This window comes from Manis pentadactyla, chromosome 7 (genome assembly GCF_030020395.1).
Source record: "Manis pentadactyla isolate mManPen7 chromosome 7, mManPen7.hap1, whole genome shotgun sequence".
Taxonomy (NCBI): domain Eukaryota; kingdom Metazoa; phylum Chordata; class Mammalia; order Pholidota; family Manidae; genus Manis; species Manis pentadactyla.
The window spans coordinates 132345869-132362731 of NC_080025.1; the positions used below are offsets into that span (position 1 = coordinate 132345869).

Genomic DNA, 16863 nt, shown 5'->3' on the forward strand with positions numbered 1-16863 from the left:
TTCCTAGTTGAAGGACACAGTGCCACCTATGACATGCTCTTGCCAAAAAAACTGAATGTTGATCAAGTATCTTTAGATCAAACTACCAATTATTAGTATATCGGGAGGACAGAGGAACGTTAACTACACCCCTGGGATACATCCCGAACCACATTGTGGCAAACTGTATAGCACAAAAGCCCAAGCTTCTTCAGCAAATAAAGGGCAAGGGAAAAATTAAAAAGATGTAGGAGCAGCCGGCAGATGTACCTGTGAACTGCAGTGTGTAGATCCTCCTTGGCTCCTGATGCAAGCAAACGTACTGCACAAAAGAGAAAAAGCAAAAACCATAACCAGGATCTTTCATAACATTGATGAGACAATTGTAAATTTGACTACTGCCTGGATATTTGATATGGGGGAGTTATTTTTTAAGATAACATAGTGGTATTATGTATGTATATGGTTTATTTTTCTTGTTTTTAAAGTTAACCTTTTTGAGTTGTATGCTGAATTACTTTTGAGTGATATGTTGAATTGTCCAGCATTTGCTTCAGTTCAATTTGTATGGAGAGAGGAAATAAGATGGAGATCTAGGTGAAATAAGATTGACCATAAATGGTCAATATATTCAAATATTGAAGCTAGGTGGGGGGTATGTGGAGGTTCTTTATATTGGTCTGTTTTTAGATAGCTGTTTGACATTTTTAAGCTAAAATAATTACAAGTAGACCAGTTTGTTTAGGATATAGTTTTTCCATTTTTGCTACTCAGTTGTCAAATTAGTAAAGTTACTTAGGAGATCACGTTCATGTTTTGGTCTTACATGTCTTACATGAAGACTTTTTCTGAGTGATCCAGTTCATTTCATCGAGAGGAAAGCCTTAGTATCATTTTCATATGTTAATGTTTTGATAATAGCTTCCTAACTATATCAGTGTCACATCACATATCTAATTTCTTTTCACTCATGATGTTACTGTGAAGAGCATTTGGTTTTCTAATGTACTTTTTCAATAGTTCTTTGGGGTTTGTGAATCTGTTACAGTTATACACAGTCTTATTTTTTGGATAGCACATGCTATAAGGTTGAAAAAATAACTGAATTTTGAAACAGCTGAGTGTTAGGAGATACTGCAGTCCAGTTTTATAACTTTTCCTTTGTGTGTTGGTTTTGTAAATTTATTTGTAGCTCTGGCTGAATTCACAGAAGCAGATGAAGCAATGGCAGAGCTTGCAATTGCTGACAATGTTTTCCTGTTCCTTACTGAATCTGTAGTGGTGTCGGAAAACTTCTATCAGGAAGAGTTTTACATTCGTAGAACCCATAATCTCATCACAGATTTCCTTGCACTTATGCCAATGAAGGTAGGTATAATAATGTAGGATGAGTAAATAGTAGAAGAATTTTATAAAATAATTTAAAACTGATCACTTAACTAATAAAATCTTTTATTACAGGCTAAAATTTGACAGTGGTTGTGTTACAGTTGTGTTACAGTGTGTGAATTAGTTTGTGATTCATGAAAATGAAATAAGACCTGTTAACTAAGAATAAGCTAAAAGAAATATATGACATTAAGAATGGTTTATAATGAGAAAGTACTAGTTAAATAAAATACTTCTATGGGTAGAAAATTATTAACACCATGCTACCCTAGGGATCAATACTAAGGTGATTTTGAGGAGATATTGTGGAAAGTCTCCTGTTTTATAGTTAATGTTTAGACTCTTAATTATAATGTATAAATGGGCTTCCACATGGATATAGGTAACATAATGGATTTAAGAAGCTAATGCAAAGGCTCCTTTTGAATGAAAGGGCTTGAGCTCTAACTTTAATCCAAAAAGTTAGTAATTTTAGATAAATTCTTCATAGTATATGCTCTGTGTATCGTTTTGTGCCAAAGGAAGCCAACAAAATTGTGGCAGGAAGTAAGTGAGGGAGTGAAGCCCTATGAAATCACCTCTCTGTGCATTAAAAAAAGCATCTTAAAGTATCTACACTTGTAATACTGTTGTGCAGTTCTGATGCCATACCTCTTGAAAAACTAAGGCAAACGTACTCAGAATGGCAACAAACAATGACTGAAGTGCTTATTCATTATTTAATGAATTAAATGTTTATTAAGTTTCTCCTATGTTCCAGGTACTATGCTAGGAGTGTGAAGAAGACAAATAAGTAGGAGACTCATTCCCTGACAACAAAGAATTTATAATCTAGTTGAGAGAAGCATACACTGAAAGTATAGGTAGTCACAGTAAGTAAATGAGAAGTACAGACAGTAAATTCCTGTGGATTTAGCTCAGGACTAGAATAGTCCAGGAATACTTTTAACAGGTAACATGAGTCCTCATCAACCTTGAAGGAGTTGATAGTTTAACATCACAGAATTTTGGAATAGGAAGAATTCTGCTAATCCTTTCATTTTACATTTGCAGAAATGAAGCCTCAGAAAAGTTAGGGCTTAAAGTTTTTCCTAATTAATAGTCCAGATGGGATTGTGATTATGGAAAGATAATGGTTATCTGGAAAGCTGAAGTATGAGAGAAATTTGAATAGACAAATCATAAATAGCTTGGATGGGGTAAATAGTCAATTTAGTCACATAATTCTGGGATACTAAAATTTCTTTAACAGAAGAGTGGGTTATCTGTTTCTTAAATGAGCTGTGGTTGGTTGTGTCTGTCAGAGCATTTGTCCATTTCATTAAAATTGATTGACATAAGGTTATTCCTAATCTTGTATTTTACTTTAAATTTCTGTAGGATCTATAATGGTGTATCCTTTTTCATTCTTGATATTGGCAACTTGTATCTTCTTCCTTTGTTTCCTAATTAAATTGGTTAGAGGCTTATCAGTTTTAATTGAACTTAACAAAGAAACCAGCTTTTAGTTTTATTGATTTTCTTGAACTTTATTTCACTGTTACTGATTTCTGTTCTTTATTATTTCTTCCTTTTGCTTTGGATTAAATATACCCTTCTTGTTTCAGTTTCTTAAAGTGGAAGCTTAGATTATTAATTTGAAAATTTTCTTTTTTTCTAATATAAGCATTTAATATTAAACATTTACCTTCAATTACTGCTTTAACTGTGTCAGGTAAATATGTTATGTTTTGGGAGGTTTTACTCAATTCTATATTTTATTATTTCTTTGAGACTTCTTTGATTGATGAGGGACTTCCTATATTTAGGAAACTTCCAGATAGCTCTCTGTAACTGATTTCTAGTTTATTTCAGTTGTGGTCAGAGAACATTCTTTGTAGGATTACAATTCTGTAAAATTTGTTGAGTTTGTTTTATGACCTACAGTATGGCCTTCTTGATAAATATTCTATGTGCATGTGAAAGTAATGTATATGTATATATTATACTTATGTTCTGTGAAATATTCTGTACATGTCAATTAGGTAAAGTTGGTTGATAGTGTTGCTCAAGTCTTCCATGTCCTTACTGATTTTCTGTGTACTGTTGAATATTGAGAGGGGATTTATTGAAGATTTTTTTTTTTAATGTTCTCTTTCCAACTATAAATGTGGGTTTATCTAGCTATGATTTTTTTTGTTTTAAAGGGAGAAGTACTTTCTTATTTAGTTGGCATTCAGTTCACAAAAATGTTGTAAGGTAATGGTTCTCAACCAAGGCTATAATATCCATCAGAGCATGTTTTGAAAATAAGTGGGGCCAGTTTTGCTTGCTACAATATTTGTAGTGATATTAGTGGTTAGTAGGTAGTCTAGGGATGCTTAATCATCCTGTAATGTTGAGGATAGTCCAACCCACTGAAGAAATGTCCTGCCCAAAATGTTTATAATGTTGCAGTTGAGAGACACTAGTTAAACTCAGCTTCTCTATAGTGGAAAGTGCATTGAAGTTTTAAGATATTATACATATGGATATTAATATCGCAATAAAATTCCTAGCATATTTCTCCATGTTATTAAAGTGAAATAGATATTTAAATATTTTCTGTAATCACTTTCAGACAGTTGCCCAACTTCCTGATTCAGTATTATCAACCCATGTAATAAATTCAACATTAAACTATGTGCTACATTTAATAGGTGAAGCAGTTGAGGAATCGGGCAGATGAAGATGCTCGAATGATTCACATGAGTGTGCAGATGGGTAATGAACCTCCCATTTCACTTAGGAGGGATCTGGAACACTTAATGCTCTTGGTAAGCCATTATATTGGATGGATTGTCATTTCTCCTTTTCCTTTGTTTTCCTCCTAATTGGAAAATTTCAGGTCTAATATCTTAAATATACATGTAAATTCAATAAAAATGTGAATTTTTATTTAAAAATAATTTTTGAGTTAATAGGCGTTTTCCCATAGTGTTTGCCTACTCTTTGTAGATCGGTGAGCTGTATAAAAAGAACACTTTTAATTTGGAGCTTGCTCTAGAATATTGGTGTCCCTCAGAGCCTCTTCAGACTTCCACTCTCATGGGTTCTTACCTTGGGGTGGCTCATCAGCGCCCCCCTCAACGCCAGGTGAGCCCTTAATTTCCTACTTTTCTACTCTGGTATGGTAATTGGGAATCTTGAAAACATGAAAAAGGTTATTTCTTTATATTATTGCTATTTACACAAATAACCACTAGAGTAACGTTTAGAAATGTACACTTTTTTTCTTAAAGGAAGTTTAAAATTTTTAAATTTAAGTTCTGATCATTCTGGAGTTCATCTAATAGTCTTTTATAATATATTAGGCATGTTGGAAATCATTAGAGACAGAACAGTGACTAGTCTCTGTATGTATATCCGATTTTATTATATTTATTAGTATTAGCCTGTCCTCTATTGGCATGACAATAACCAGTATATATCATTCTTAACAAGTTGGGGAAGATAGGAAAGGTAAAATATGAAGGGAAAAGGCTTCTAAGTTATAATTGATGAGTCAGTAGACAACATAAGAAAAAGTCCATTTTCTATCCTATATTAAATAAAGTATGATATTCAGTACCAAATAAAATGGATTGCCATGTCTGCATCTTTTTGGGATTTCCTATTTTAGAAGCTTTCATGCTCTATAATTTTCATTTATGCTGGAATATAAGAAAGACCAGACACTTTTTCTTTTTACTGTATTTCTTACATTATTGTTTCATTTTTCTCTTCATTTGAAGAAATGTTTTGAAGAAGGATTTGTTAAAATTTTTTTTTAAACTTTCTATTATGGAAATTTTCAAATATATAGAAGAGAGAATAATTATAGTAAACATGCAATGTCTTAACAGTGAATTAACATCTTGCCATGTTGCTCCGTCTGCTCCTGTTACTCTTACCACTTTTATTTTGCTGAAGAGTTTCTAAAGTAGTTATGGGCAGCATGACATCTCACCTTTCACTGGTTAATGTCTTTTAAACATTAGGAAAATTTTCAATATAATTACAGAACCATGGTATGCCTAACAAAATTAACGGTAATTTCCTGAGATCTGTAACATTTTTAGGTTTGAGTTCTAATTAACGAGCCTGAATAATATTATTAGTTGTGAATAATAGACTTAAGGAAAAAGCAAGATAAAAAGAAAAACAAAGTATATAGGCGTATAGGAATGTGCCATTGGCTGGATCACAAAGCAGATTATGTTTAGGTCAGCATCAAAAATTCTGTCAGGTTCTTAGGTGTTCATATTAAATTTGAGTGGAATTTAAAAACAGTGGGTTCTAAGTATATCTTTGAATTTGTGGTTAACTTTAGATAAGTAAATTTCTTCAGTTGTTTTACATATTTAGAACATGAGTAGTCTTATGTTCTGTGACACTGAGATGTTTTGAAAAAAAATGTACTTCATGTCCACAAGGATATTATCCTATAATTGCATTAAATTGCTAATGACAAGCTTGGAAAAGCAGTTTATCATAAGTAGGATACCAGATTATTTTTTCTTTGCTGGGGTTAAATCAGAGTGCTTAATTAGTTTTTTTAGTTCATATGTAGTCTGTGTAGTTCTGTGTAGTTCATATGTACCTAGTCCATGTTGCCTTGAAGTTTGGATATGCTTTATGTAAACTATTGGTTTTTCCTTCTTTCAGGTTGTCTTGTCAAAGTTCGTTAGGCAAATGGGTGACCTATTGCCTCCAACCATTTATATTCCTTATTTAAAAATGCTCCAGGGATTGGCCAATGGGCCCCAGTGTGCCCACTACTGTTTTAGTCTACTCAAAGTCAATGGCAGTAGTCATGGTAAGAAAAATCTGGATGTTGTCTTAAGTTTGTTGTGACATTCTTGAGTTCATTATTCCCCTGTCTGTTAAAGAATACTGGTTATCTGTGTTAGGTTCTATCAGGTATATAAATTATTTTTACAATAACGGGGAAAGAAGTGCATTGGTCGCTTTCTACATAGTGATGCCTTGATTGTGGTCTCAGATTGGACAGTTTTACTATTTGCTTTGTAAAGTGCAATTTAAAATATCAGAATTAATACCTAAAACTTTTCAAGAACACATCTGTTGATCAAGATGAAATATATACCTTGTCACATGAGTTCTTTCTTAAGTACTTGTCTTCTAAATTTCTATACTTAGAGTTTTCTCTTGCTACTCCCCCAGTTTCCTCATTTAATTTTCAGAATTAGTGTTGTTAAATCAAAAACACTGCAAAAGGAAAGAAAAAGAAATATTTATTAAACATCTGTTTTGTTAGATAGATATTATTACTTTCATTTTTACATGTGAGGATAGTGCGGCTTAGAGAATTAATTTACCCAGGGTCGCAAGTGATTGGCAAGTGATTGGGAGCCACAACCGGAACTGGGATCTGTCTGGCTCCAAAGCCAGTGTTTTGCTTACCCTGTTAAGGCTTGCTTGTCTTGTATGCTCTGCTTTTGCTCCCAGGGCGTGGTATGTAACGGAGTATCATAATTCACAAATCAAACTGTAGTTCTCTCTCCATTTGGGAATGTAAGCACAATATTGGAAATTACTTGGTAGGAAAAGTAGCCCTTTGTAGTTACATGACAACACAGAGTTCCCCTAGTATAACATAGATAATTTACTTTGATATTTGCTTGGACATCATCCATTCTGAGGAAAAATGAATCCAGAGTTCTAGCTCTCAGACAGATTCTAAACCATTTTCAACACACTACTTATCTAGGATGAAAGCAGAGTTAATTGTTTTAAATTTCTTTTCTTCCTCCATTTCCAAGTAATTGCTTAGACATTTTTTGAAGGAAAAATCTGTGCTTTCTTTACAGTTGAAAATATTCAGGGAGCTGGTGGCAGTCCTGTTTCCTGGGAACATTTCTTTCACTCTTTAATGCTTTACCATGAACACCTCCGGAAGGATCTTCCAAGTGCAGATAGTGTTCAGTACCGTCACCTTCCTTCACGGGGCATCACCCAGAAGGAGCAAGATGGATTGATTGCTTTTTTACAACTCACATCTACCATCATTACTTGGGTAGGTATCCCACAGCATGAGAGAGTGTGATTTTATTTGTAGTTTAGCACAGTGGAATTTTAAGGAACCCCAAATTTTCGTGTAATGCTTAAAGTTTGAGTGACAGATAGCATATACATAGGATTCTTTTCTTAAGCTCTTCACCTTTAGAGGGTATGGTTATCATAGCCCTGCTTATTGCCATAACCTTGTATGAAATGAATGGCCTAAGCTGAAAGAAAATAGAAGGGCAGATAAACCTCAGCTGTTGGATGCACATCCTCCTTGAAGGTTTTCTAGCATAGGTATGGATGTGTGTGTGCGTGTGTGTGTAGTGTGTGGTGATGTGTATATATTCATGAAGAATTAATTGAAAATAAGTTATTTATTGAATTATTCTTTTTATCCTTATACCAAACTGCCTTGCCTGCCACTACCAAATTAATCTTTATTAAAAAAAAGCTATTTTCATTATATAATATCTGCTCAGAAATCTCTTCTAGTTGTTACTGTTGTTTACTAGAGCAGAGTTGCTCAGTGTGGCATTCTCTCTGAAGGATAGGAATAGTGTGTTCTCACTTTTTGGTTTTTCTGATAATGCTTAACATTAAACATTAAAACATGAAGTTAGTAATTATTTCTCACTGAATTAAAATGGAATGATGTTTGATACCATATATATCTTCATTTTTTTTCTCAGAATAGGTCAAGGTATTTATTCATTTGTATACTGTATTATAGTAAAATATATTACATTGTTCCAGAAAGGATTTGACATGTGTTTGTAAGATTTTGTGACCCTGGCAGACCATTTATCTCTGAATATATTATTTCCTATGCTTAGAGCTGGCAAGACTAACTCTGCAAAGGCTGTTTCTAGTCCATTCTTTACATTGGCTGAGTTAGTGATCTAATTTGCTCCACTGGCTGGCTGAGTGATAGGCTTATTGTTTTAGTGTGTATTAAGCCTGTGAATACTCAGAATACATGTTAGCCATTTAGATGATTGCCAGTCATTTTTCTTAGCTTTTAAAAATTGTAAGTCTTTCATGCTCTTCTTGTGTTCAACTCTCAGAGTGAAAATGCTCGTCTGGCACTCTGTGAACATCCTCAGTGGACCCCTGTTGTGGTGATTCTGGGACTCCTGCAATGCAGCATTCCTCCTGTTCTAAAAGCTGAACTACTGAAGACACTTGCAGCTTTTGGAAAATCTCCTGAAATTGCTGCTTCCCTCTGGCAGTCATTGGAATATACTCAGGTAGTTTTACAAGCTCTCTTATTTATGTTGTTACAGTTTGGGAAGTGAGGCTTGATAATATCACAAAAGCAAGAGCATCCAGTTTGAAATCTACGGTAATACCATGACCTTTCCAATTAGAAAGTTATAGTTTTGTTGCCAAGCACAGCATTAGAAACTAATAGGCTTGGGTTTTTCTCTTGGATCAGTTGACAGCTTCTCTGGGTTATTAGAGATTGGTTCTTCTCTTGAGACTTTGTTTTTCAATGTCTGTAAGATATCAATAGACAGAATTCCTTGACTCTGTCTTTCAGTCTAGGATGATAGAAGCCTTCACGCATCATCTGTACTCATTAAATGTGGGAAATACCTGTTGTTTTTTCCTGCCTTTTTCTTCTGTGCCCTTACTGGCCCCTACCAGAAGAGTGAAGTGTCTCTATTAACTTTTCTTTCTTTAGATGTAAGCTCTATGAGAATTTTTCTGTCAAGGTATAGTTATTCCATATATGCTAAAGTAAAAAAGGGAAAATAAGGATGTGCTCTACAGAAATATCTTTAGGAAAATAGATGGAATATATGTTTGTCTTAGAAATAACGTAAGTGAGCCTATGATTCTGACACATCTGGACAAGGAAATGTTTAAAGAAGTAAAATATTCTAGCTGTTTTCCAACATGTGTCCTTAAGATGTTAATGATACTTTATAAAAACAAAAATTAAGGGAGTTGGTATGTGCCAAGAAGCTGGGGCACTTTTGGTTTGGTATTGACCTTCATTGTCTCATTCTTGAGTGTATCACTACTGAGTCAGTGGCCTGAGTGCTTAGTGCACCTGTTTGCTGAAAATGCAGTGTGAATGGTTTAGACGTTTTTATCCTTAGAGCAACACTTTTTAAAAAATGATTCCACTTAACAGTATGTTCTCAACTTAAAGGAGAGTCAGTAACATAACATGAAGTGTAATTAATTATACCATAGACCACTTATACCCCTAGCAAGGTCAGGACAGAACATCTCAACTCAGAACTTCTGCCATGCCTAAGAAATCTGTTTTTTACGAATTCTGGTGCTAACCAAGAAAGGGTTGGTTGTAAACAGACCAGTGTCTTGAACAACAGTGTGATTTCATGCTAAGAATCCTCTTAAGATTCATTCCTAGAAATCTGAAAGAAAATTTGCTGAAAGCACATCGTGTGTGCACTTAGAAATTATCAGTTTTCTGAAGCTTAGATAACTGGAAGTTCTGTCTGAATCTGACACAGTTGCTAATGAAAGTCCATCCTGTAAGATAATGGATGCGGTGACTGAGGAATATGACTATTACATTGTGAAGCCACTACTTCTCATTGATGAATGACAAATGCTCCTAACGTCTAATTCTTATTATTTCAAGATACTGCAGACTGTAAGGGTTCCAAGCCAGAGGCAAGCTATTGGTATTGAGGTAAAGTTTTCTTTTTAAATTAAATGCTATGTTCATATATTCACATGATAAAAAGACTAAGAAACTTATTACCTTACTAAGTTCCCATAATTTTCAAATTTAATATATTCTCATTTGAAGTGTTTTCTGGACAGTGTTGAAATGGTGATGAAGCGTTTTATAAAAGGAACCAAAATACTTAAGGTTTCAGAATTGGAAAAGGATGTTACGTGTCAGTCATCCAAACTGAAAGTTTGGTTCAGACTCAATTTAATGTGGTTACTTGTGTCAACCTGGACTGAGAATTTAGTTGTCTTAGTTTCTTCTCTGTGCTCCCTCCCTTTTTTTAAAGGAACATTTAAGATTTCTGTTTTCAATTAAAAGTTGAGAACACTATATGGGAATTTGAAATTCTCCCATCTGATTGATCTAGATTCATACAGTACTTTTGTGTCTTTCCCTCTAATGAAAAATGGCAATATTACCTATTATGTTTATTTTGGTGTGATGATCTATCAATATTAGTGAGTTAATGTCTGCAAAAATGCTTTGCACTTCAGAGTTGATAGCTTTATATTACTGTATTGCCTCTCTTTTTCTTTGGAAGGTTGAACTAAATGAAATAGAATCCCGGTGTGAAGAATACCCGCTGACTCGGGCCTTTTGCCAGCTTATTAGTACCTTAGTGGAGAGCTCATTTCCTTCTAATCTGGGTGCTGGATTTCGGCCCCCTGGCTTTGACCCTTATTTGCAGTTCCTTAGAGATTCTGTGTTTCTCCGATTCCGCACAAGAGCTTACCGGAGAGCAGCTGAAAAGGTAATGTTCCTCAAAGTAAGGAAAAACTTTTTTCTCCTTGTTCATTTATTTGTTTGCTCTTTTATTGAAGGTTTAAGATACTGTAAATTCATGTTAGCTTATGAAAGTTAGTAAAATCCAGTCTTACTACTGAAATGTCCATGGTCTGATTAGTTTATGTGCATTAAAAATTAGTTTGGGCATTAAAACCAAAGCACTGACTTTAGTTTTCAGTAATTTTATTGATACAAATTCATAGCCATTCAGATCCTTAACAACAAATTTTAACCAAAACTGAACTGAAAATGTCACACCTTTGTCAGTTGGAAACACAGTGTCCTTATTGGGATGGTTTAGTTTAGGGATGGAAATAAGTTTAAACTTGAATATTAATTTCTGTGGATTAGTAGCACTTGTGAGTTGTGGAGCCTTGGCTTAGTGAGAAGGCATATTATGATCCATTAGAAATGTTTGCCATCCATAGAGGCTGAGGGAGCACTGACCTTTATGCACATATTTGCTCTGGTTGCAACATGCCGACAACTGAATTTACTGTCTATATCCTCTTATTTACCTCTAGTATTACCGTGAGGCAGGTACTATTAATATTCCCATTTTACAGACGGAGGATTAGCAAGGTTAAGGAACTTGCCTAAGGTCCAGGACCAGGATTTGAACCTAGGACTCTGATTCCAGATCCAAGCTCATAACAACTAAGCTATGTAAGAGACCCTTCCAGGTTGTGACATAATTCACTTAGTTTATAATACTATTTATTGCCTCACAATATCCTTGGATGAATCTTGTAGGGACGTTTCTGCTTTATTTTTATTGATCTTTTTGAACCTGTTGGGTTTATTTTTGTATTAATGATTATAAAAATAATTTAGTTTGTGTTAACTTGGGACAATTAGGAAAATACAGAAAAATATAAGAAGTATATTACCCTGAATCCTGTTGCCAAAGAATAATTACTTGTAGTCTTTTTCCTAAGCATATGTACTTACATTGAGATAGTTATATGAGCTTGTATCCCTTTCTGGCTGCTAAGCTTGGTATCATGAGGATATTTTTCATGCCTTTAAAGATTTTGAAAACAGTCTTTGCAATGACTGCCCAATCATTACTTGTATCTAGTAGTTTGTTCATTCATTGCCCTATCATTGGACATAGTTTGTTTCTAATATTTAGTCTCAGATACCTGAAGTTCATTTTTGTCAATTGATTTATAATTTTTGCTTCTCATATAGCAAAAAGAAACACTGAGAGCTAAATAATGGATGCTGATAATTTCAATCTCCTCAACAAAATGTTCTCTTTGATGCTTTTTTGTATTTTTAAGAAATGTCTTTATTTGCTTTTTCCTTAAAAAGGTCATTATGACCTAAGTAGAGCTTTCGTCGGCTACATTTTTTCCCAGGTGTCATTATTTCTCACCCAAGCATAGCTGCATTTCAGTTTTTGCTGCTTTCCCAGCCTCCCCTTGACTTCAGTTCCATCCAGCGTATTTACACTAAGAAAATTTCCTCCAATTTTGTGAATTAATTTCACTGAAAATCTTCAGTTTTAACTTCTATCACTGTTATTTTAGAGCACTAGCTTCTCACAAAAACAGTGCTTTAGACAGAGATAAATTACAAAGTGAGTTGTTAGAGGTGGTATGCATATTTATCAATCTTAAAATCCATTATGATGTGATAACCCTTTTTTATTTAAATGAGTGATCTTACAAATTTTAGAAAATAGAGACAAGTGAATAACTTAAATGGTAATTTAAAAAAATCACTGTATAGTCAGTCCCATTCCCAAACTTAACATTGATAAAATTATGTGCAGTTGAAATGATTATAAAATGATAATTTAAAAACCACCCTGTCTACTGTTACCAAACTCAGGCTTATTAGAATTTTATGCAGTGGATTTTTAAGCAAAGTTATAATTTTACTGTCTGTACCATTATTCCTTTGGTATGTTTTTCTTTGTTGTTATATAGCTTTTGAAAACATTTTTAATATAGAGTTGTTAGTGGGACCATTGGAGGGAAGCCTACCAGTGATTGTGTCTTCTTAACTTCTTTGGCTTGAGCCATGGGACAGAGCAGGTCTGGGAATTACAAGCCTGGGGCTTGACTTCTGGCACTTTTGTTGCCTGACTTCATGGTATTGGGTGAATTGTTCATGCTCAGAGCTTCACTTGCTTCATCTGTGAAATAAGAGTGATTAGTTGAAATGATTTTTTACATCTCTCCCGCTGAGGTTCTTAGAAAAGTATGAACTCCTTGACATTTTGGAGAAAGGACTTCACTCATTTTCTGGACAAAAGTGGGAGGAATGAGAAACATAGCAAGGCTATCACCTTGGACTGTTTTACTGTTAATGAAATACTTGTGTCTTTCTATAGTGGGAAGTTGCTGAGGTTGTTCTGGAGGTGTTTTATAAATTGCTCAGAGATTATGAGCCTCAACTTGAAGATTTTGTAGACCAATATGTGGAACTACAAGGTAACTTAATTCTGTCACTTTAAAAATAAAGTGGGTGTTGGCTAGTTAAAAAATTATTTATAAGGTTGAAGTTATTTCTAAGTTTATAAATTAAATTAGAATTTAATCTTTTTGTTATTTTGGTTTAGTCAGTTTAATTTCTCTGAGCAAAGAAAGTAAAACTTTCCTGACTGGAAAACAAGAAACACTGCCTTAACAGATTCTTAATGAGTTAACATAATAATAGGTTACTAACTGCTATGAGCAGATCAGTGCTTCTGGGAAATCACCACTGTGTACAGTTTGTGGCTGTCTCTAAATTGAAATGTGCCTTCACCTGTTTAGATACCACTGAATTTACAAGTCTCATACATTTCATATTAAGGGTGTGATGAAAATACCTATTCACTATCTCTTGGCCTGTGTTATATTCTATTTAGGAGAAGAAATTATAGCCTATAAGCCACCAGGATTTAGTCTGATGTATCATCTTCTGAATGAGTCCCCAATGTTGGAGCTTGCTCTTAGTTTACTGGAAGAAGGTGTTAAGCAGCTTGATACCTATGCCCCTTTTCCTGGTACGTGCCTGAACGTCTTCATGTCCTGAAAACAGTTTTAATATTTTCATCTTTTGTAAACTGGGTTTTAAATAGATGACCTGTGAAGTTCCTTTCCACTTTGTGTAAGATTCTTTGTCTGTATCTGCAGTGGTGTTTTCAGTGTGTCATGCAATGAAAGTATATTAACAGTATAAGCAAAGTACAGAGACTCTCATTGTAACGGTTTCATTGCAGGGTCTTTTATAGGTAATGATAATGATCTTTCTTTCATTTACATCTTTAACATGCCTAAATTTAAATCTAAAGTACTTTGTTTTGTTGTCCATTTATAGTATTTGTGAAAGCACTTACTATAGTGCCTGTACGTAGTGCTCAATATATTTAGTTTAACATCAAAGTACTGCTAATTATTATCATTTATTGAGTGCTCAATATGCATTTGGCATTTTTAAAAACACATATATTAACGCATTTAATCTGTATAAAAGCCCTATGTGGTAAATACTACTATTTCCATTTTAACAAATAAGGAAATTGTTGGGTGAAATGGTTTCACATCTTCAGTTCAGGGCTGTGATTTGAATCTAGGCAGTTTGGCTTCAGAGCCCATGTGTTTTCATTTGAGTTAAATACAATTTAATTGTAAGTTAAATTGGGATTTTAATTGATCCTTGTTTATATTTTTGGCTTCTTTATTTTCCAGACATTCCACAATGAATATGTGCTACCCTAAATCAGTTTGTCAGCCTTGGCACCACTGACATTTTGGGCCCAATAATTGTTTGTTGTGGGGGTTGTCCTGTAGGTTTTGGGCATTTATGCATTACATGCCTGCAGCACTTCCCCAGTTGTGACAGCCAAAACTGTCTCTAGACATTGCCAAATGCCCTCTAGGGCCCAAATCACCTCCTTCTGAGAACTATTGCTCTAAATAATCAGGGAAAATACACAGGAAAAATAACTGAGAAGCCATTGCATAAAAGAAATCTGAGTCACAAAAAATGACCATGACTTTGAGGAGTAATCAGTTCTGTGAAGTTGCTGCTGAAAGTTTGAAAACTTGAGGACTGAATGTAGATCTTGTCCTTTGTCTTGTTTTCCTAAGAATTGACCAAGAGTTCCTAAGATTCATTAGAACTTTCTAACTTCAGTTTTTCGTTTATAGGGAAGAAACACTTGGAGAAAGCAGTACAGCATTGTCTTGCACTTCTCAATCTTACTCTGCAAAAGGAAAATCTCTTTATGGATCTTCTAAGAGAGAGTCAACTGGCTCTAATAGTCTCTCCTTTAGAACAGCTATTGCAGGGAATCAATCCCAGAACGAAGAAGGCTGATAATGTGGTGAATATTGCCAGGTTAGTTACATTTGTAGACAAAAAAATGATGAAATGAATCAGATGGGCATTTGGGCTTTGATTTCCAAATCTTGTCGAATCCCTAAAGCATCCCTTCTCACCTGCTACCCCCCTCATTTTGTTCTCGTCTTCTCTAGGTCCTCTGGTTTTAATTACTCAGAATCTTACAATTTCTTTTTTTCCTTCCTAATTTATTCTATGTCCTAAACATTTGTAAATATAAAATGATATAATCTTAATATTGTTTATCTCCTGTGGGAAATTGGATGTTTGGAGGATAAGGCTGGGGAGCTAACTTTTCACTGTATATATCCTACCTTCTGGTAGTTTGCTGGAATTGTTTGGTTTTCCCTGACTTGTAGAAACGTCACCCTGATTGCTGCCTTCAGCTTCACGTGGCATTCTCCCTGTGTGTGTATCTGTGTCCATCCATATTTCCCCTTTCTAAGGACACCAGTCACTGAATTAGAACCCTCCGTAATTTGATTGACTACATCTCCAACTACCCTATTTCCAAAGAAGGTCACTGGATTTCGCTTTGAAGATAGAGATTTTGGAGGAGCATGATTCAACCTGTAACAGACTACATCCAGTTAGAAGGGGAAACCTTTTTCTGATTTATACAAGAGTGCTATGTGGGTAGAAGTCCTAGTTCTGTATGTTCTTTATTGAGAAGAATGAAAAGCCAAAAGTTTCATCACTTTGTACCTCAAATGTTTTCTTGTTTTGAAGATACTTATATCATGGCAATACTAATGCAGAACTGGCTTTCGAAAGTGCCAAGATCCTCTGCTGTATCTCTTGCAACTCCAATATTCAGATAAAATTGGTTGGTGATTTCACGCATGACCAGGTAACTGATTTTGTTGTTGTTAATTTTTGGTATGTTCTGAATACATATGGAAGTCATAGTATTTATGAAGGAATCTTACTCCTGTGTGTGGAAAAATTCTCTGAGAATAAGTATGTTTATTGTAGGATGAGTAGAAAACCTATCCATGTACTGGGGTGTGATTGTATTTGAAGACAATATCATTCACTTAATACTACATATACACTAGTATACGATTATTATACTGTATACACTATAGTAAGTGTAAGGACTGATGGGACTTGCTCCTCTAAGCACACTGCAGCAGTGAGGTTTGTAAGTACAGCTTCTGTTTGGTTCTTTTGCATCCTTTGTTTCACCCTCTGTCCTTTACCTGTGTTCTGAGTGAGCCTCTGCAATTCTGAATGTGTCTCAAACTGTTGTGAGTTTTGTACTTCTGTGGCTTTCTAGTGATGTACATTTATGTTGCTTATTTTAATAGTGCATTGTAGAGAGTTTTTAGATGTTATTCTCATTAATCCAATTTATAATTTATAATCTAGTCTCTTTCTTTGCACTGATTAGTTACAAATAGAGGATCTGCTATTTGTTTTCCTCTTCGTAGACATCTACCCTGTTGTGTCTTAATGTTGGAATTCACTGCCTTAGGTAGTTGAAGAATTTTATTCTGTACTCCATAGTGTTTTGAAACAGACTCCTCTGGCATTTTGGGTGGGACAGGTCTTCATTTTGTGTGTAACTTTCCCTCATACTGCAGAACTCCTAGCATCCCTGGCCCCCTGCCACTATCTGTCAGTAG

The 16863-nt window shown here is 34.6% G+C and overlaps 1 protein-coding gene across 2 annotated transcripts in view; it reads left to right on the plus strand.

Moving 5' to 3' along the window:
* Positions 1–16863, plus strand: part of NUP205 (nucleoporin 205) — a 78168-nt gene that overhangs the window by 16459 nt on the left and 44846 nt on the right. For both annotated transcript variants that reach the window (XR_005028818.2, XM_036905534.2), the window contains 12 exons: positions 1172–1347; positions 4047–4163; positions 4345–4482; positions 6034–6184; positions 7200–7405; positions 8460–8642; positions 10013–10063; positions 10650–10859; positions 13239–13338; positions 13758–13895; positions 15043–15232; positions 15965–16085. Coding sequence is in view for 1 of the 2 variants with exons in the window: in XM_036905534.2 (XP_036761429.2) it covers positions 1172–1347; positions 4047–4163; positions 4345–4482; positions 6034–6184; positions 7200–7405; positions 8460–8642; positions 10013–10063; positions 10650–10859; positions 13239–13338; positions 13758–13895; positions 15043–15232; positions 15965–16085 (1781 nt within the window). In the remaining variant the exon portion in view is untranslated. The remainder of the gene's footprint in view (positions 1–1171; positions 1348–4046; positions 4164–4344; positions 4483–6033; positions 6185–7199; positions 7406–8459; positions 8643–10012; positions 10064–10649; positions 10860–13238; positions 13339–13757; positions 13896–15042; positions 15233–15964; positions 16086–16863) is intronic.